Source organism: Glandiceps talaboti, chromosome 22 (genome assembly GCF_964340395.1).
Source record: "Glandiceps talaboti chromosome 22, keGlaTala1.1, whole genome shotgun sequence".
Lineage (NCBI taxonomy): Eukaryota > Metazoa > Hemichordata > Enteropneusta > Spengelidae > Glandiceps > Glandiceps talaboti.
In genome coordinates, this window is record NC_135570.1 from 12,813,875 (window position 1) to 12,836,800 (window position 22,926).

At 35.0% G+C, this 22,926-nt stretch overlaps 1 protein-coding gene across 1 annotated transcript in view; it reads left to right on the forward strand.

Annotated features, from left to right (window-relative positions):
* LOC144452060 (uncharacterized) overlaps positions 1–22,926 on the forward strand; it is a 152,237-nt gene that overhangs the window by 23,539 nt on the left and 105,772 nt on the right. Inside the window, exons 2-3 of the mRNA XM_078143071.1 lie at positions 6,286–6,333; positions 7,881–7,982. Coding sequence (XP_077999197.1) covers positions 6,286–6,333; positions 7,881–7,982 — 150 coding nt within the window. The remainder of the gene's footprint in view (positions 1–6,285; positions 6,334–7,880; positions 7,983–22,926) is intronic.

Consider the following 22,926-nt stretch of genomic DNA (forward strand, 5'->3'; position numbering starts at 1 on the left):
GAAAGAGTGAAGTATTAATAACATGGTGAAAGTTGTGACACAAGACCACTCATGAATTGAGGTATACATGTACACCTTAATTGATTGATTATCGGTTGAAAATCCTTAAGGTATTAACGTTGCTATGACTTTAACTTTAAGGTTTAAAGGCCAGGGATTCAAACCCAGGTCCACACATTAGTGTTATCCTATCAACAGAGGGATTGGATATATAGGATTATTTTTTGTTCTTCGTCAAATTTTCTGGACCATTTCATTTGTGATAAGTCTGTGTCAGACTAATTATTTACGATGATGATAAAAATTGTCCAACTTTAAAATTTACCATGATTTCAAGATAAATGTAATGACATTGGAATGTTTATGGATTTACATTCCTGGAGAATCTAATACCTGTACACTTTGCGTTTGTGTCCTTTTACTGGGTGGAAAGTATGTCAAGGTGATAACAAGGATATTAGATTGTTTGTAAGAAATGATTCCGTCTTGTGTTTTCATCAGGTACAAAGTGTAGGGATGATTGAACTGTCTTGTGTTGTCTGTTATCATCATGTAGGTATGATTTATTTGTAGTTGTCCAGGTATGTTGATGATAGGAATCTCATTTTGTAACATCTCTCCAGATAATTCAAATGAAGATTTATTCATTTTATAACATATGAATGACTTGTAATTATGTCTCTAGTGTATTATAATATGAAAAGTGAATTATTATTTAAAAAAATGAAAATGAAAAATTATATAGTGTTCTGTAATTATGTCTCTTGAGTAATGCAAAGGTGAGTTATTAGTTCGAGTATAAAAATGAAAAATTATATATGTTGTAGCTGACTCATCATTATACATTGTGGATTCTTGTTGAATACCTGAAGTAGAATTTTACTACATGTATGTAGGCGTGTCATGAAAGTGATGATCATTCAATTTCTTGCCCAACATCATGGCTGCCGTCATATATATGCATTACTGTATGGGCGTGAAAATATAAGTCTTGTTCTATTTTGACCCTCAAGTATAAGATAAAATGCTATTTCAGGTACTGTGAATAAGTCAACCTTCGTGTTCTATTTTCACCCTGAAGCTTAAATGAAATGCTATTTTAGGTGCCAAGAATTAGTCAACCTTGTTCTATTTTCACCCTCTAGCTTAAGATGAAATGCTATTTCAGGTACCGAGAATTATATCCTTCGTTTTCAAATTATGCATTATTTAATGGTGATGAAAAATGCTTTGATAATCCATACATCATGTAAGGTGTCATCTAAAGAAATGACAATGAATCCCATGTGGTGAGGGATAATGTCACACCATGGTAACTTGTTAAATGACAACACCTGCACAAATGAGTGATTTATATTATAGAGGTTATCATATATACCTTACATATGCAAAGAAGATGTAGCTCCGGAAATTTCAATTTTTAATTGATCAGAGTTTTTTCCTGTATTCAAGTTGTGAAAAAACAGCTGCATGGCCATTTCATTGTAATATACATTTTGTCTGTGTATTGAACCTGGGGGATATTTGAATAAAAAAGTGATGGAAGAAAACTCAGAAACTATGAATTTTAAGATGTGGAATATTGTGATGTGCTTAGTATAGGGAGTCTAGGAGAACTTGTGTAAAAAGTGATATATATACATGTGCATGTTGATATTGGGTTGCAGCATTTGTCGGCCATTTTGTTCAAACCTGGCACAAAGATCAGATACCATATGCGACAAAGTCGTATTTCAATGTGTTTATAACACATGAAATATTGTACATTCACTCACATACAGGCATACACACTCATGAACAGGCATATGCACGCACGCACGCACGCACGCACGTACGCACACGCACACACATGCACACACACACATACACCCACACACATACACCCACACACCCACACCCACACCCACACACACACATGCACAGACACAGACATACGTGTACAGTATACATGTGCACATAGACACAGATAAATATGTATACCAGCAATGATCTAGAAAGGTTATGTAATAGATCCATCCATTGAGAGTTATAACATGTCGTAAAAAAAGTGTCAGGAATGACAAATTATTGTCTAATCGTGTGCAGAGATTAATTCATCAACTGACTGTCAAATAACTATGCATGAAGCATTATATAGATAAAACATAGATAAAATGAGGGAATCCAGACGAGTTGAAATGGATGGGCCATAAAAAGGGTTTGAAAGCTGCCTCAGAAATGAATTTATGGATACATTAATCGTTACAAAATGAAGAATTTTTTTCAAATTATACCACTGGGATCTTTAATTTTGTGAATAATATTTTCCAAAATTATGAGTTTTTGAGGATAGAATTTATAGGTGGTAGATTTTTTGAACATACTACCCTTTTATATTTCAATAGAATTGATCAAATTAATGCATGGCCAACTGGTTTTGAGGCATTTTTTTGCAATGGATGTCTCAGTAAATATGCATGGTACAAAATGCTGCCTTGATCTCTGATCAAATATGATAATTGCTATGTTATCTGTACAAGTTTTGAAAACGTGCTCTAAATATAGAATTTATAAAAATGGAAAATAATTATTTAATATTCATATTATTACTAATGCTCATTTTTAGGGAAGTATGTAATAAAAATTAGTTGAAATATTACGTGTACATGTATATTGCAGGAGAAGATCTGCACATATATAGAAATTGTACAGTTTACATGCTGGTATTCGTCATGTTTAGAATTCGTTAGCTCTATCCCATGCATATAATACAAATGTAGGTGCTATTAACAGCTGGAATTCTGAACAAACCTGGTGAATAGAATTGAATGACTTCCTGAGTATTCAAACTTGATACGGTTTCCACGACACCTGTCGCGACAGCTCCATAGACATCGAACATACAAAGATAACATGATGTCTAATTAGGCTTGGCTATCTCTCCAGTCAAAAAAGTTTTGGTTGAATTTTGTGTCAAAAATAATTAATGTCCGCTAAGCATTCTTATAAATCTTTAGTCTGAAATTTGTTTTCTTAAAGCATCGTGTGATCAAGGTTCATAGTAGACAGGTTGAAATATCGCGTTTTTTTCTGATATACCGTTCTGAAGTAACTTCATTTTATTGTCCGCGCTGAAAGTAATTCTCAATTTTTATGGAGTAAAATGGTAAGCCATTTTTCCTGAATTTGATTTCACAAAAATGGGTATCTTTCAGATAATGTAGTTGCTGCCATCTTTACACCTTACAATTTTTCATGCAATATTATCAATACAATAGACACTTATATAAATTGTCGATATGAAAGTATTATGCAAATTCTTGGCTTTGCCATGCAAATTGTCACATTTCATACAAGTGTCGACAAATAGTTATATCATGTAAATTATTAAAGATAGTATGATGCTAATTATTGACTTTTGTCATGCAAATGAGCATAACTACACATTCTCAAGTAAAATAACATGTAGCTTGTTATGCAAATTATGTACTTTTGTTATGCAGATTTCTATTATTACAATATTGATGTGAAATCACTTGAACAGATTTAAGTATGCAGTTTAAGTAGTCTAAATATAGTACTTTGGTAGCAAACCCTGGATATGCATTGTGCTGTACTGCAGCCTAGGGCAATGTTTGCAAATCAAATAACATGGTATTTACATGAAAGTAATATGCATTGATGTGTAACAACAATTGTGGGTGTGTTCGCAAGGGAAAGAAGCAACTTGTAGCGTCTGCTGAGCTGCAAATTTTGTCTGATTTTCCTCCCTGGAATTGTAACTCTAGCTCAGTAGATTCTGTCCTTGAGTCGTTGGATACTATTGTTTACACAGGGGGTTAATCAGATGATAACTTATTTGTCTGCATTTGGAACCTTTTGGATCATAGTGTTGTAAATCTTAGTGGAATAAAGATGATGTTATAGGGATGCTATAGATGTGAGATTAGAAACTACAGTGTAGTCTGGCATTGAAGGTTCTGAAGCTGTCGTAGGTATCGTATAGGTACATTTTGTAGTTAATTTTCAAAGTAGCCGATCAAAATGTGAAAAGTAAGCGGTAATATCTAGGAGTGAGACTCATAAATCTACCCTGAGATGGAAAGATACTGGTTGAATTTTTCAATCAAATCCTGAAAAGTAGCTGGCAAAACGTTGTGAAGTAGTTGGTTGTTTTTGCAGGCTAACAACACTTATCTATCCCTGGGCATACATTGTGTATACCCCTTTACTACATGTATGTCGATATTAAAAAAGTCACATGTAATTTACGATGTGTGATGATTTTTTCCCAAATTCAAATTTGTTTTAGTATACACAAACTCTTTTAATTATCAGTTAACTGGCACTGGTGTGATACATGTAGGTGATGAATGGGTAAAAAAGATTGAATTGAAAAAGTTCTCTTGTCATTTACATATATTATTCATTCATTCATTGCCTTGGAAGTTCTATGAATTTATGCCAAAAATATCCCTGTCTGGAATATTATGATACCCAGGTTTCAAATACAACTGCTGAGACGAATGAGTTAGCATCTCATTAACCTTTGTGTAAACATCCAAGCTACAAATCACTGTACCTAGGAATAAAATGACATCCTTGTGTATGATTAATCATGGAATGTAGACTATGGAGATGTCAAGAATAAATTATTGGAATACCCAAACTGTTACATCTATGTTATCAAATTATATCATCACCTCATAAGATTGATATTCAAGTGTATATTGTGTATCTGTGTGCCTGACACTTTATTTTTGTGTTTCTAGAAGGGTGGGGTCTTTTGTGAACTGAAGTGTACATGTATCTGCTACAGTTATATGTATATTTTTTTGTCAGTGGGCCTTCCAATGAAAGACAACTTTTGTTTTGTGGGTCAAAATGATAAAAATATAACATTTCTTTGTGAGTCACCACATAGTATGGGATAGGAGAACATTTGAATTTGCATCAAGAAGATGAGCTAACTGAACAGCGCCCTCTGTGGTATAAATAAGCCATCTTGACACACCTTACAGAGTTACATACGTGATATACTAGACATTTACGGGGAAAAGATTGTGAATAATTTGTTAACATGGAATTTGTTTTGTGGCTGAATTCTTCACAGTAAAATGTGTGTATGTAAGTGAGTGCCTTGTTTATGTATGAGCAGGCCTGTGTGGTAATTTAGACAAGACAGGTCTCAGAATAGGGAAATTTGAGAGAATGATTTGCTAATGTATGGGTGATATATTATTAGTGTGTAATTTATGCAGTAGTATGTAGTAAAATATTAGTATTCAGATCATGTGCAGTATGCCGCGCTGAATGTTATATGAGGTGTGAAATTTTACAGAGATGTGATGTAAATATAGGATGAAACTGATGGTGTATGATGTATTTGTTATACCCTTGATAGAATTCCCTATGACCTGGTTGGTAAATTACATCCCCCTGCCATTACATCCCCTTTCCAAAAACATCAACATGACAACCCTGTCGACATGGCAACCCTGTCAATGTTATGCATAATTAATACTGCCAATTATCATCTTTCATGTACGTATCATATTTTGTCTTGAAATCTGTCACCTTGTTCATTTCAATCTCAAGTACATGTTTGCTGCTAAATTTAGACATTGTATGTGTTCTAGTGTCATTATCAGATGTATTCATATATTCTGTCTTCTACAATAATGTTTATTTTACTCACGTTTATTGCTAAATTTAGGCATTCTGTGCATAGTTCTTTGAGTATTCAAACTGCTACGCTTGTTTGAAAGTTGTCAATGTTCATTTCAATTGCGCGTTTATTTCTAAAATCATACATTCTATCATACTTTTGAGATTAAAAACTTCTTCGCTTTTGAACATTGAGAATGATCAGATCTTTTCAATTATGAATGGGTTGATAAAATTAAGAAATTTGCAAGTTGTGAAAGTTCATTTTGATCACATTATTAATTGAGAATATTTTTACATACTTGTACGATCACCATATATATATATATTCCAAAGTCTGTTTGAATTGCAACTGGAATTTGATTTTGCTACATACATTATTATTCAACTGAAATTTGATTTTACAATATGCCTATTATGCAGTATCATTCACATTAACCATATATACATGTAATGTATGTATGGGCTATATTGATTGATAGAGAAACAAATATGATAAATTCTTTATGCTAGCTGAAGCAAAAAATGAAATGTTTATTTTATCACAGCATTCAATTCTTATTTGTCATTTGTTTACGAGCGTTTGCTGGATCACCAGATTAGCTTTATAAGTTGGACATTTTCCAATTTTCTCTGTAGAGTGAGCCAAACCCTGCCCCGCCAGCTGAACAACAACAGGGTATACTTGTAAGTCCATTTCATACAAAAAAAACCCCAACCCTTCAACTCCCAAAATCCCTAACCCTAGTTCACCTCCCCATGTCGCACTTCTGCATGTCAAGTGTATGTGTAGTTATTGTCACTTTGCATCAAGCATGCTTTATCACATTATATAATTTTAAAAGTTTTGCAGAATTTATAAGAATTTTACCTCAAATATGTTTTGAGAGTGGGTTTTTCAGGTTTATAGTTCTTGGTAGCAATTTGCATGATTTAAGCATGTTTACGTTTTTTTCAATTCACTTTTATATCTGTATTCATTTGCAGGAAAATATTTGCAATAATTATATTTTAATAAATGTTGCTAGTACAATCCTATTCTGATAATAAGACGAAAAATTGCAATTTGCTATTATCTCCGAGTCAGCATTTTTGCTAAGGTTGGGAAACCCCATGGTGATGTGAAGCAAGGGGAGGGGAGGGGAGGGGAGGGGGTAATCTTATGAATCTTGCATAGATTTCATTACCTTGTACATATACCATAATTTTGATGGGTAACCTTGGTAACTGAGGGAGGAAATCTGGTAATCTGGTTTTATCAATCTGACTGTTTGCTTGATTTATCGATGGATGATGTTCCAACGTTTAACATGTATAAAACGAGCAAATGGACAATTTCACCCAAATGTCATAAAAATCCGAAATGTATTGATCAGTTATTTACTCAATGTTACTTTTGTATTTTTGCTTGTGTTTAGTATACTTGTTTGCATTTTGGTCATAGTCAGCTGCCGTTGCGGTGGTAACGAAAAGACAAAAATGTTAAACCAATGATGATACATATACAAGCAACAGAGGTAATACATGTAGATCAAAACTGTATATTTTCACGTTTTTGGTCTGTTACCTCCCCCTTGGGTGGTGATGACGAAGACGTGGACATATTTAACAAAGGTTGATACAAGCAAAAACAAATGTAATAAATCACACTGAACAACTAGCCAATCAGTACATTGGATTTTAATCAGATTGAATTTGACAAAGCCGCCAGTTTACAAGGCAAATCATTACTGACAACATTTTGGTCATGTTATTTATAGAAGTAATCAATGGCAGTAGACTTACGACGTCTGCTGACATGGTGTAAAGATAAAATTAAAGGAAAATAGATTTCTAATTTTCCTTACACCAAAAGTTAGATAATAACAAAACTTAGTATGACACTGATTATGTTAAGTGTAGATAATATTAACATAAAATATTCATAATTGGTTACTAAGTAAATAAACAAAGCCTAACCAATCAGATGAGAGATACTGAAAATGGCAAAAAAGAACTAAATTGTTCATTGTTGGTGGAAATCGTTGAACCGCACAATGAATTTTTAGAATTTATCTGTCAGGCTAAACTACTTAATAAGAATAACCTAAATTGTATATAAAGTCAGTTTTGGTCATCTTTGAAAAATCCTTCCTTCTGTCTTTTCATTACTGTTATGATTGATTTTGGTAACTGTCACTAATATGGTGAACTGTACAGTGGAATTTAACTATTGTTTATCATCTTTCTTGTAGACGGATGGGAACGCCAGTTTCCTCCGAGCAGCTCGTGCAGGCAACTTGGAGAAGGTACTGGATTACTTGAAGGGAAGCACAGACATTAACACCAGTAATGCTGTAAGTATTGCATGTAATTTGAGAATCGCTGCAATGTCAAAATAATGTCTTGTTACTTTTTGATATGATTGAGTACAAAATTAATTGACTAGTTTCACACCTTGATGGGCTGCTACGAAGTTGTTAAAGTGTTTGAAATGGAAAAAAGGACACATTTCGAAGTTGTAAGTTACATAATTTACGAAATGCGTTTTGTCTCAATTGAACTCTGGCACCATGCATTTAAGCCAAATTCAACATGCTGGTCAGAACGTGGATGTGCAAGCCCTTGTGATAGTAATGTGACACACTGTTTTTGTGAACAAAAAAGGGCTTTATTTGAAATTGTAGAATTTGAACGTATGAATTCTACACGAGTATTCTTGATCTTGTAAAATCTTTGCAAAATTCTGATTCTGAAACTATACCATAAAAGCTATTTCTAATGATATGGAATTTGTATACCATTGGTGAACCTGAATATTAACCTTTCTGAGAAATCCTTGAAATTCCAAGAATGAGGAATTTGCCAGGATGTAAACAGACAGGTGATAGCCGTATCGTCTGTTACGTGTACAAACGTATGACGGATGCTGATTCAGATTGGTGGACGTTACTATATTCCCAACTTCTCATTTCATATTCATTAGGCATTCATCTATGACGGATACAGATTTTAAAATGATGGCTCACATCGATAGATTTGACTAGATTTACTCTACCTCTCATTTCATATTCATTAGGTATTGATCTCAATTTCACATACCAATTTTAAGTACTGTGATTTTCAACAGTTCCATTTCCTTCCTCCATTGTCCATGAGTCGTGTTATACAGAATGTAGCCTTGAGTAATAAAGTTTGATATATCCCTAGGAATCATTAGCCAGTTTAGATTATCTGTGTTGTATGAACCTAAACATGATCCTATAATGGTTCTTTCAGACAGAGAGAGAGTCACTATTTCCTGTTATTGATACAGAGTTTGCGTGTTCAATTTGTTCTGCTGATGGATATGTCTACAAGACATATATCTCGAATCACGATTTCAAGTCAACACTTCTTTCTCTTAGATTTCCAGATTAAATAGAAAGGGATAAATTGTTCAGTCATTTTTTCTAAAATGAGAATATTTAGGAGTGAACTCGGGTACCATGGTTACACATGTATGATTTGATGATGTATGAATTGAAGAAGAACAGTATTAATGTACTATGGATCACTTGCCAAGGAATCACATACAAGAATGAACTGTGAGGGCGCCATTTCAGTTTCTGTCCCCTGTCTGTTCAGCAAGATAGACGATTCCAGGTTAGCTTGTCATGTGATAGGATTTCAACAATACAAGACACAGTAACAGAACACTTAATGAACGTTATTACAATCAATCAAAGAATCATGGCAGTCAGAAATGAGTTCATGATATGTGAAATACTGCAAGTTACAGAGATGATACGAAGGGCACACTCTGCCTGATAGAAACAGAGCCTCAATTTAACCCAATGGAAGTCATTCACTTTGCTGTTTATAAGTAGTGCATACATTTGCACAATGGTGGGGTTTGGATTGGGAAAGGGGGGAGAGGAGAGGGTCAAACTTTTTCAAGGGTTGGTGACTAATTTATATTGAAAGAAAACTAAGAAAACTGTTTCCGGGTGCCAAGAGAGCTTTTGATATCAATAACAATTCTGTAGAGCAGCCATGTAAAATTATGGTAATTCTTCTTGAGTGTGTATGGTTTATCATTAAATATGTACCAGAGATTACTTGCACCAGTGTGTGCGTTTACTAGTGATAATTGTACTGCAGTGCAATACTAAAATACCTGTATGCAAATGATATGCAAATGAGGACCCACTCTTTCTTGACATAGTTTGGTTTTTAGCTCCGCTGTCAGCGAAAGCTGAAAGCGTAGCTTTAGGTATAGGTGGGTATTGAGGTATAGAGAGTAGAGTGAATCATAGGTGTCCGTCAAACTTTTATATTTTTAGCTCCGCTGTCAGCGAAAGCTGAAAGCGTAGCTTTAGGTATAGGTGGGTATTGAGGTATAGAGAGTAGAGTGAATCATAGGTGTCCGTCAAACTTTTATATCTTCACTATCTACTCCGAAAGTGACAGTCGGAATTCTTCGATATTTGGTGTGCATGTTCCCTGGGGGGAGGCTATTCAGATTTGTTCATGCCAAGTTGATCTGTGCCATTTTCAATTTTTTATGATTTTTTTTCCCAAAATGACATTTTCATCAACTCCTCATAAACTTTAAGTCAGATTGCTTTGATATCTGGTGTGTTGATGCACAGAGGGTAGCTTACTTAGATTTGTTAATTTCAAGTCAGCACGTCTTCTCTTCTATTTTTTATGATTTTTTTTTTGAAATTTGAAAAAAAAATGAATATGTTAATGAGTATAATGACCGACGCCATATTGGAAATCACTCCGCGAGACTTTAGGTAAAGTGCAACTTTTCAAAAGACACTATTGACGTCAAACAAGCAATGTAATATGTGCTATAGTCTTAATTCTACGCATTGTGCGCCCAAATGACAAATATTTGTTCGAAAAAGGGTTGTAAACTTCAAATCCAATTCTCCATCCACCCCTCCTACAGAATGGTTCATTCCAGTATATGCACCTCCCTCATGATCAAGTTTGAATGCCTGTGAACTGAAGTGTATGGGATCGGGACGATTTTTGACAGAGTCAGTCGTCAATAAAAACGATAATACTCTTTCTAAAATTACCACATTTTGAAAGGGAAAGTACTTTGTGGTTCATTTATGGAGTTTTGTTTTTGTACGATCAATATTGGTGGCAAAATTACAGCGTCAAAATTGCCGATGTGGTAGTTCCGTACGGCGACAATCTCAAGTACCCGGATGTACGAGGGACTAACCCGGAAGCAAGTCGTTGCCAGCCGTACGAGAAATCGCTGCGTTCAGAATGTCATTATTCACAGAATTGTTTCTTTCGAGTGAAAACCCGTCTTGAATTGTATAACTCTAACAAATGAAGACATGTCAAGTTATATTTTGAAAGTTGTATCGCTAGTTTGAGACGATTTGCTCACGTACTATACCCACGTACTATACCTCTATGGAACTCATTACCACCAAGTACAAAAGCAGCAAAAGATGTGGCAGTTTTTAAATCACTAGTCAATCTCAATGTGGAATAAGGGAAAAATTGAAAGTGTGATGCATGACGAACTGTACGTGTATAGCCACATCTGGCGTTTTGTACAGTAATGGACAAGACAAGACAAGATCGAGGCTTGGACATTGTTGGACCTTACTCCAGTTCAGCGGGAAGTTTAGCCAGTCCGATAATTCTTTCTGGTTTAGTTTACAACACTTTTGATCACACAGATTTTGTTTTTGTGATGAAAAGAAATTTAAAAAAAGATCACTTCAACCATTTCGTTGTGTTTTCTTTATGAAAGGTAATCGAACATGAACGAGTGTTACCACTGTAACCAGGAGGGTCTATGCTGTAACGTATAGCAAGGGTTCGACATACACGTACACGTACACGCTGGTACATGGTCCGCTATCCCGCGAGTCGAGTAACTTTCTGTGATAGGTATATTAGTAGGGAGCTCAGAATTCAAACCACCGGCTATATGATGAATTCACGGTCATAGTAAAATTCATTTGATTTTTAATTTGCTATTTTGACCAACTCCGGTTGTCTATTCGCGATAAAATTACCAGGGAAAATTACGATTAGTTTGGAAACGGGGTAGATTTTCTATGATTCCGTGTCATAAAAGCATGTGTTTGTGTAGTTTTCGAAAAGCACACCCGGTGGGAAAGTCGCCCAACAGGCGATCTCGCGCCATTGCTGTACTACGTTGCACTTTATTCTGGCGGGGTGTCTCTTGAAAACGGGAATAGCGAAGGATGAGCCAATCAAGTGAGACCTTTCAAATGTAGCTAATATTATAGCCAATAAAATTAGTTGTACGATGATTTGTGTATTACACTGTACTGGCCACGTTCAACGGAAGTAAGTGAAGCTCAATCATAACAATGGTGGCTGTCAAAATCGAAGACGCGATTTGACCGTGTTGTTATTTCAGTGAGTTTATTCAGCAAGAAAACAACGTGTTCTATGTTTTTGTACTTCCTACATGATGTGATGATCGTTTTTTTACCGGTACAACTTACAGCCTACAATGAAACTGCTAACTTAGTTAGTAACACTGACACGGTACGATTCCGTGTTCCGTGTTCCGTGTTCCGTGTTCATGTTTTGGGGCACATTTCTAAATACGCGAAACCAGTTATTGAATGTGTAGTGGATATTGATATTCAGTTTGAAAAATTAAAATCCTGAACTTTATTTTGCGAACGGTTTTGTCATTTCTTAGTAATTATAGGGCCGACTGTATCACGTTTAACGTTTATGTCAACCCGGAAGTACATAGACACGAAAATAGACGAAGTGACTTGTACATGTAATTAGTAACAAAATTTTGCTGTAACTGCTGGTAACCTTCAGATTTATTTATTTTTATGTTGTAAATACATTCTAATATGCACTAAGGACAACACTATAAAGACTTGCTCCATGGGAAGGTAATGTTTTGTCTTTTAAAAATGCAATAGTTAGATCAATGTGTACCAGAAATGTTATGAGCTAGAAATAAGACCACATAACATCTTATTACTCCCCCCCCCCCCAATTAAGACAAACTACTCACAGAAAGCAACAAAAAAGAGAAGAAGCTCCAAAACATAAAAAAGAGAATAAAATTACAGTAATGAGTTGATGATGCACAAACAACTACAAAGAAATAGACAGTTCAATTACAACACACGGTTTGAAATAAATATGGGGTTTGGAAAAGTGAATTAGAAGTTGAGCAAAAACTAAGAGAGATGAAGAGCCTAAGTGAACAAGTGAAAGCACTTAAAGATAGGACCACCAGATTTTTTGCAGGACTACTACGTTATCAATTTTACTAGTCCTGTGGGATAGTGACTTTTTTACTCCAGTGTCGAACCCTGTCAATGGCTGAGAATGACTCTCTTTCGGGTACTTGGAAATTAAGATGGCGATTAATACATTTCTTCCCTATATATATATATCTACTACAACTAGTACAAGTTCAATGTTGTTGACTTGGTAAATTTGTTAGAAAATTGAAATTCAAATTGCCTCAAAATTATTTTAGATCCCTAGTTTATTTCATTCATCATTAAAATTTTCCAGGGTTAAAGCTGTAAGACACTGGAATTATTTATAGCCAACCTCAAAATCCTCTTTTTTTTCTTTTTTTTGTGTGCATTTCCCAGTCATTTTTTTCTGAGATTTTGTGCAATTTTTCATAACTAGATTTTTGTTATAAAATGGTGACTATGGTATAAAAGTACAATACATTACCAACTTCTGTGTAAAATGTGTTTTATAGTGAGACATCATATGAAACCACTAACCACTTTATTGCATCGCTAAAACAAAACTGCATAGTAAAGAGCTGAAGAACTGAACCACTTCTACATGTCACCAAAATAAAAACAAAAAAAACAAAAAAAAAAACAGCGGAGCTATTCTGACCGATAGGTCGCTTGTTACTATCTACTCCGGAAGTGACAGTCGGAATTCTTCGATATTTGGTGTGCATGTTCCCTGGGGGGAGGCTATTCAGATTTGTTCATGCCAAGTTGATCTGTGCCATTTTCAATTTTTTATGATTTTTTTTCATAAAATGTCATTTTCATCAACTCCTTGAAAACCTCTTATTAGATTGCTTTGATATCTGGCGTGTTGATGCGCAGGGGGTAGCTTACTCAGATTTGTTAATTTCAAGTCAGCACATCCTCATTTTTATTTTTTATGATTTTTTTTTTGTAATTTGAAAAAAAAATGAATATGTTAATGAGCATAATGACCGACGCCATATTGGAAATCAGTCGACGAGACTTTAAGTAAACTGCCACTTTTCAAAAGACACTATTGACGTCAAACAAGCAATGTAATATGTGCTATAGTCATAATTCTACGCATTGGGCGCCCAAATGACAAGCGTTTGTTCGAAACAGGGTTGTAAACTTCAAATCAGTCCGCAACATCCTCATTTGCATACTCTATCCTGATTCGACCAGATGCTGAAGGTGACCTCATTTGACCGAGCGATTTTCCACAGCAAGTATCTTGAGTATCAACACAGGACGTTCTTGGTACTCACTAAAATCACACTTCAGACCCACTATAAAAGTGTGATGTTTTCAGATAACATGTAACTTGTGGTTAATTCTATATTGTCGTGCAATTTGGAATGACAGTGAACCAGAATTCAGACAACTTGCGTAAGGAAGGGCATGCCAGACATGCGGTTGAAGTTATGGCCGACAGTTCACATGTAAAGTTAAACGACATGAACGTGTCTTGCCTTTCCAAAATGCAAATATTTGGCAAGTAAAAATAATTAAAATAATTACAACTTTAATTTGGCTTCAGACTTTGCATTATGTTTTGCGTATCTTTCCCCGTTTTACATGTAAATCCGAAAAGGTTCTCTCTCATCATGTCATCAGTGTCAGTGATCATACCGCGCGGGGCTGCTTTGAGTACGAGCGAAGTGAGGCATGTTGAGGTATTTTGTTGAGAATTATAAATATTGCGAAATGTCAAGTACAAGGTTTAAATCCAATGGAATGATGAAAAAAATGGCAGAGTCTGCTGACAGGCGCCGGTCACAAGAAACACTGTGAATTAAAATATCAGACGATGTATGTATTAATCGCCGACAATCCACCCGTATGCACGAGGGACTAACCCGGAAGCAAGTCGTTGTCAGCCATACGTTACAGTGGTAACATCGTCCGAGAAATCGCTGCGTTCAGAGTGTCATTATTCACAGAATTGTTGTTTTCGAGTGAAAACCCGTCTTGAATTGTATAACTCTAACAAATGAAGACATGTCAAGTTATATTTTGAAAGTTGTATCGCTAGTTTGAGACGATTTTCTCACGTACTATAGTACTATCGAGGCTTACTTGGAAGTAGTAGGACCTTACTCCAGTTCATCGGGAAGTTTAGCCAGTCCGATAATTCTTTCTGGTTTAGTTTACAACACTTTTGATCAATCACGCAGATTTTGTTGTTGTGATGAAAAGAAATAAAAAAAAAGATCATTTCAACCATTTCGTTGTGTTTTCTTTGTGAAAGGTAACCGAACATGAACGAGTGTTACCACTGTAACGTATGGCTGAGAATGACTCTCTTCCGGGTACTTGAGATTGTCGCCGTACGGAAACTAAGATGGCGATTAATACATTTCTTCCCTATATATATCTACCACAACTAGTACAAGTTGAATGTTGTTGACTTTGTAAATTTGTTAGAAAATTGAAATTCAAATTGCCTCAAAATTATTTTAGATCCCTAGTTTATTTCATTCATCATTAAAATTTTCCAGGGTTACAGCTGTAAGACACTGGAATTATTTATAGCCAACCTCAAAATCCTCTTTTTTTCTTTTTCTTGTGTGCATTTCCCAGTCATTTTTTTCTGAGATTTTGTGCAATTTTTCATAACAGTAGATTTTTGTTATAAAATGGTGACTATGGTATAAAAGTACAATACATTACCAACTTCTGTGTAAAATGTGTTTTATAGTGAGACATCATATGAAACCACTAACCACTTTATTGCATCGCTAAAACAAAACTGCATAGTGAAGACCTGAACCACTTCTACATGTCACCAAAATAAAAAATTAAATTAAAAAAAAAAACAGCGGAGCTATTCTGACCGATAGGTCGCTTGTTATGGAAATTTGCTACATTGGATGAGTACAAGTATTACTTATTAACAATAGAATAATAACAGAATCCTATGCCATGTGACTGGCAGTGTGGCTATGCAGGGTATTTTCAGCCATGCCTCTGTGGTGCTTTTTCTGCATTTTCACTCGCTATATGCTTGTGAAAGTACTGCCACAGAGAACACTGTAAGCACTTGTGCAGATCCTCCAAGTATGCCACACTTCCACTCATGTGTCGTGGGTTTCTGTCATATTCTTACACCTCTGCATTTACTGTGGAGCGCTACCTTTCATTGCATAGTGAAGTTAGGCAGAATAAAGTAGTCGAGTTAGGCATATATTGAAGGTGGTTCAAAGCATGAGCAGAGTTAGGCATCATTAGTCGTCTAGGAGATGACTAAGTACATATAATACACTCAGTAAATGGTGAATAACATGCCAGTCTGCACGTAGGTACCATCTGTGTTCTAGCATAACAAGAAATATGATTCCCCGTTAATTGCCATCGAGAAAAAATAGGTATACTAAAAGAACGTCTTATTCCCAGTGGCAAATAACCAATCTTATTTTACGATGAAAATAAATGATGTATTACAGAAATACAGGTGCAGACATCTTGCGGTGAATTTGTAATGAATTATTGTGAAACTCTATATACCCAGGAAAGTATTGAATTTGGACGGGTAGGAAAGAGAAATTTGAAATTTGAGAATGGTAAGGAGTTTGATAAAGTAAATAGGGCAAACAGAAGTTATCATATTATCAATCAAGAGTTTTATATTAAATGACAAAAACGTGCTCCCGATGAAGCTGAAATTAAAACGTTGTATTTCTACGTTGCGCCGCCCAGCACAAAAGATTTTCGTCAAGAATCTGAAAAACATACAATAACAATGAATGATAAATAAAGTGTTAGACAACTGGAAGAAATCTAAAAATGTCAAAGTTTGCATCCCATATTGGTTGTGAATCTATTTATGGTATGCAGCATAAAAAGTGAAATTTGTAAAATGTTTGATGGGCTGACAAGTAATATTACTTCCCAACAATTTTAGTTGAAAATTGTACTTAAAAGTGATAGACTGTATTGAGTGATATAATTTGAATACAAGGTAAATTATTTGTTTTATCGTGGAACTTATACATGGGCAAAAAAGAAAGGGTTTGCCAGGCTCAAGTAGTATACTTTATCGTGGATACGTGGACTACTGAAAAATGTCTTGGAAACACTAGTAGGCTTTTGTATGGGATGTGGCAATGGCAAAGGAATTTCTGGAAAGAGCCAGTGTTATCAAGGAAGCTGTAATGACAAGGACAAGTTTGTTAAGTCTAAGTAGACTGGTTTATCATGGAAATTGAGTCGGGAAGGAAAATTTGAAGAGAATGAGTAAAGTATTGGATGTTACTATCAGAAGGGGGAGGCTGTGAAGGACAACAGCTCTGGTTTATCATGGAAGCTGTGTTTAGAAAGAATAAACTTGGAAGGACAACATGGCCTGATTTATTGTGGAAGCGATGCTTGGAAAGAGTAAACTTGAAAGGACAACATGGCCTAATTTATTGTGGAAGCGATGTTTAGAAAGGATAAACTTGGAAGGACAACATGGCCTGGTATATCATGGAAGCTGTGTTTAGAAAGGATAAACTTGGAAGGACAACATGGCCTGGTATATCATGGAAGCTGTGTTTAGAAAGGATAAACTTGGAAGGACAACATGGCCTGGTATATCATGGAAGCTGTGTTTAGAAAGGATAAACTTGGAAAGACAACATGGCCTGGTGTATCATGGAAACTGTGTTTGGAAAGAATAAATTGGGAGGACCTCTGATCGTGATGCTATGTTTGGAAGGAGAAACTTAATTGAAAAACTGTGAATTCTATTTTTAGTGAATGGAGGAAGGTCCAAGAAGTCATAGAAATTTAGTTTGAAGAAGTCCAGATCTGTGGTATTTCAACAATGCAGTACATACATAGAGATAGCAGTTGTGACATGGGATAGAAATTACTGGAAGAGTGTGATGGAAATTGTGTTCCACTATGTTCTCCAAATAAAATAATGTATTCACATTGTGGTGTGAAGAAAGAAAAGTTCCGTCCCATCATTGTAAAACACCTACACTGTTCAGTCAGGCATATGGTAAATGAAATGATACATTTGTGATACTGTAGGACTTTGAAGTGAGACTGCTTATCTTCTTTGCATGTCTACTTCTACAAATGTAGCCTGCTAACAATCAAGGCAAGAGTATTATAGCACCAGCTTCAACTTCCATTTTAATGCTACTATATATTCAATAGGGCATAATAGTAATCAGGAGTTTGTTGTTTTAAAATCCAATTTTGTTTTTCCTGGGCTAGGGTCATCTTTCTTCTAATACCCTCATTTCTAGGTTAGTCTGTGGGAAATAGATTATGTGCTGGAAAAATAAATTGTGAATCCGTAAGGGTATATCAAATTTATAAAGTTGCTTGAAAAACTGTAAAACTGGTTAATCTCAAAATCTTGTAACAGAAAGAAGATGTTGGCTCTTATTACAATGATTGGTGTGTCTCTGTGTATCATCATATACATGTATATGTTGTGGACACTGGACAAGTCATGTATAAGAGACGATACAACAGCTGTAGAGTGTGTCCCAGTTTTATGGCAGATCCATGTCAACCTAATTGTGTCACTAACACTGTAATAGATACAGGGTAAAGATGGGAACACTCTCATGAGGAAAGAAACAGTGAACAGTTGTGAAATTGCCATTTCAATGGGGTCATGAGGGGATAGGGATATACCATTAATTTTTAGGAGAGACATTTCATAATGGAGGGACATATTTTCATCCCCTAAGGAGTAACTATTAAACTTATCCATTCTTCTTCTTAGCTGTTTCATATTATAAAAGTTATAATATCAAATTTATTTCAAAATTTTGTGATTTTTGGCCAAACATAGTTGAGTTGAGGAAAGGATGCTGTCTTACCCCTTTCTATGTTAAAATGGTACAACCCTGTGAAATATGTGTTTGTGGTTTTGCTAATTGGGAAATTCCTGGAGTTGAAACCACAATTCATCTCCTGATGTGCAGTGAGCTAGTGATACTGCCCTCCTATCAGTGATGAAAATGCTACAAGTACAACAATGAAAGTGATACCCCAACACGGTCATTTAGTTAGACCAACACATCTGGACATACAACTTAACTTCACACTCTACAAACATAGTTGGACTCTGTGGCCAACCACAGAAGTTTTCCCTCGGTTTGAATGAACGTCTGTTAATGATCTCATACAGCATAACTTGGTGAGGTTATGTGTTGAAAATTGCCGGTCTTTTGGACCAACCACATACATGTACATTGAACATGTAAGCTTTCCCTCTATGTGCAAATGATTTGTACATCACAACTCATATACATTGACTATATTGTCAGTTTATCTCAGTATCTAGCTAGCTACTGAAGTTTCCCATCTTTTGGGAATATGTGTGTAAACCATTGGTGATCCGATACAGCATACAGTAACTAGCCTTGAATCCCAGCAATGGGGATTTAGAATTTTGTTTTCCCGTCATAGTAACTCATTTAGGTTATATGTTGAAAATTGTCAGTCTGTCAGTCCAACAACAGAACTTTTCCCTCTCTTGAGAGAATATATGTTAGTGATTCCAAACAGTACAGCCTAGCCCTTCAGATTGTATGTTATTAAACTTTTGCAAGTCTTTCTATCCAGCATGTGTAGTTTTTCTTCTCCTTACAGAATGTGATAGCGAGGTTATATCACAGGTCATTGAAGTTATAAATTGACTATTGCCAGATTTTCTGTCCAACATGAGTAGTTTTGGGGAATCCGTAGTATGTGTTAGTGATTTTATACAGAGATGAAGTGTTGCAAGTGATATACTGTATATCGCCAGTATTTTGGCTTGAACTTCTAGCTTGATTAACTCCACAGCAGGCTTCAACTGAAATATGTCAACATAGTAACAAAATTTGAAAAAAAGGAACCACTCCACAACTTCAGTTGATGTGAATCATTTGTGAATTAGTAAATAATGCATAAAAAGGTATTTCAACCATCAAAGAGAAATGTTTTTATGTAACTCTGATAACAGAATGGATCATGTATCCATACTAAATTTGATAACATAATGGTGTCAAATATCAGTAACATATATGAAATGTATATTGTCAATAGACTATCCACAAAATGTAATCATTACTGTTCAGTTATATAACTAAAATGTGATGTGTGTATGTGACTGACATTACAAATGTGATGTTAGACTGTATGATTGTCATTTTCTTCAGCCCTATCAAGCTTCCACTACTACATGTCTTTGACTGCCGTTACAAATGTGTCTATACACCTGATGTTACAAGAAAACATGGAAATAATATTCATTCTCAGTGTATACATATTTGTATGAAAATTTGTCAAAAATATATCTTCAGCAAACAATGTTTTCTTGATGTATACTTTAGAATTATGATTTCCTAAGGTTTGACCAAAGAATATATTTTATACATGACTATATAATGTTGTAGATTTATGTCTGGTATATTTTGATTGAAAAGATGATTGGCAATCTTGAAAACAGAAAAATTGACATACATGTACAGTTAGCTGTTTTGTGCTGTGTCTTGTTGGTAGGAAGTATACTGTATATTAGGTGTACCATAGTGTTACTAAAAATCTATTGAAATAAAAATGATGTTGGTTGGTGTAAAAACAAATTGACAAAATTGCATTTGAAAAATGGTAGGTTTTTGTTTTGTTTTTGTATAGCAAATAATGAATGTGTTATTTTATCCAGAATCTTGTATGATGTACTTAGGATGTCATATTTGTAGTGTAACAAAAAATCTACTGGGAATTCTGTCATTTAATCCGATTTATTATAATTTCCCCAGAGATAGTTTTATTTTTTTTCATGCAATTATTCCCATTGTCAGCTGGTAATGCAATTAGCCTTTATTTGTACAGGTCTTCCTTTGAAATATTGGTAATTAGTGAAATCAAAACTTTACAAAAAAATCCATAGATAATTCTTTCATGCATAATTTAAACATTTGAAACAATAACAAGAGACAGTTCGTTCTACAGTATGATAATTTCTGTTATTGAATTGGTTTATTTTCCCTGACGGATTTCTGAATTAGCATAATGTATGCATTTCTTAGGTATTGGAGGCCATAAATTACACAGTTGCTACTATAAAATCAATCCCTTTAATACTTAATGTTTCATGGCCTCCAGGGTCGGAGGAACGTTACCCTTGATATTTTGGAAAAGCTTTCACTGAAATCCTCCCTGTGTGTATATGGCTGGGAAAGAAATCAAGTTGATGATAAAAGTAATACTGATAGGGTGAAATTCTCTGAGAGAAGTTGAGATTGGGGTATTCCACTGTGATGCAGGGATGACCTGCCCTTGGTTGGAGATGGGCCTCTTTGAGTACATACATAAACTTCATCATGTGTATACGTAGTAGACACTGTATCGTGACTGGGCTTCTGTGTAGGGTTTATCAGTGGTCTCACTCAGGAAGCTCTCCCACCACTTTCACATCCTCTACGTTCCTGTATATATCCATTTCAACACGTCTTATCTCCTGAGAGACAAAAAACATAAGATCAATTTCATGTCAAAGCAAGAAACTGTTTTGATGGGAGAGCTAACGAGGAAAAAAAAAGAAGGGGATCATCGAAAAGAAGATAGTCGGACAACAAGCTAGCATCAACAACATCCTTTGGACCTTGGAACTGTTTCTGTATATTTTTAGCTACAAAGTTTATTTTACTCCATTGGATTTCGCTGCTGTTGTAAAAACCTTATGGATGACCAAAGTGATACATGCTCCGTTTCAAGCCTTATTCTGGAGGATATTTTCCTATGTTTGGAAAACTCATTCCAGCTGCTGGAGAGCGCTAGCCTGGAGGGAATCACAGAAGATGTCCATGAAACACAGGTCCTTAATCTTATAATTATTTCTCTGCATGAATGGAAATTAAATGAAATTGATCACATTCCTGTCACTTGGATTTCGATAATGACAGAGATGTCACGTTTTTTCACTCCCATTGTGGTTTTGTTGTGAGAGTGAGCAGAAGTGAACCATAATATTATGATGTGTACATACCACATATCCATGCCATATATGATGCCTTGCATGATACCCTGAAACTGTGTCAGGTCAACTCATCAGTAATTAGGGTAGGCTAAACATATCAACCAATTCCATTTTAAGAATGAACAACTCCCCATCATTTTGTAATACTAGCAGCTGTATTATACCTAGGTCATTTCCTGAGGATTTGAAAAGAAAATTCATCGACATCTTTAACTGTCAACAGTACAGGGATGTCAACAATACAGTGACTTTTTGTATCAGTATGCATCTGTGTCCCAAGGCTCGGGTCTCGTTAATTATCCATGAAATACCATTTATCTTTTTGGGAAAAAATAGAATATTTTCACATAAATCTTCATGATGGATGAAATTGATTGATTAGCAAGCTTTGAAATTATTCTGAAATGTACTTATTGACCTGAAATCGACTTCTAACCGCTCAATTAAAGAGGTGTTTGAAGAATTTTATAGGTCCCTTTAACAGCTGTTTCAAGGCCATGGTCAAATTTCGTGATCATTCCAGGACTTCAGAATATTCAAAACCAATATCGGTTGATAAAGGAGGATATAATTCTATAGGAGGAAAGGAAACCTTACTGGATAAGGAGAGGAGTGCTTGGTATAAACATATAAATAATTTATGAAAATTCCTGGTCATTTTATTTTTCACAAGTTACAGTTATTTGAATATTTAGGTGCTTGTGTCTACAAATGTGTGTTTGTTTTATGGCTATAGTGTATGCATGGTATTATAATATGTAGATTTAGCACATAGTGTGTACATAACAGAATGGCTATTGTAACTTGTCATTGATCACTGTTCTTCAGTGTTCATGATATTGTGAATGTGTAATTGATTTTCAGCTATGCATTCTCTGAAAAAAGCTATTGTGAGATTATACTCTTATGCATTTCTGTTGTAGTAAAAATACACCGAGATAAAAGTGGTTGTCAGATATAGGATTTATGATGTGTTGATTAGGTGCAGGGAACTATATTGTAGATTGATGTCACAGTATAAAATATTAAAATTTTTAACGATTCAAACCATCCCAATTTTTTTAGTAAGAT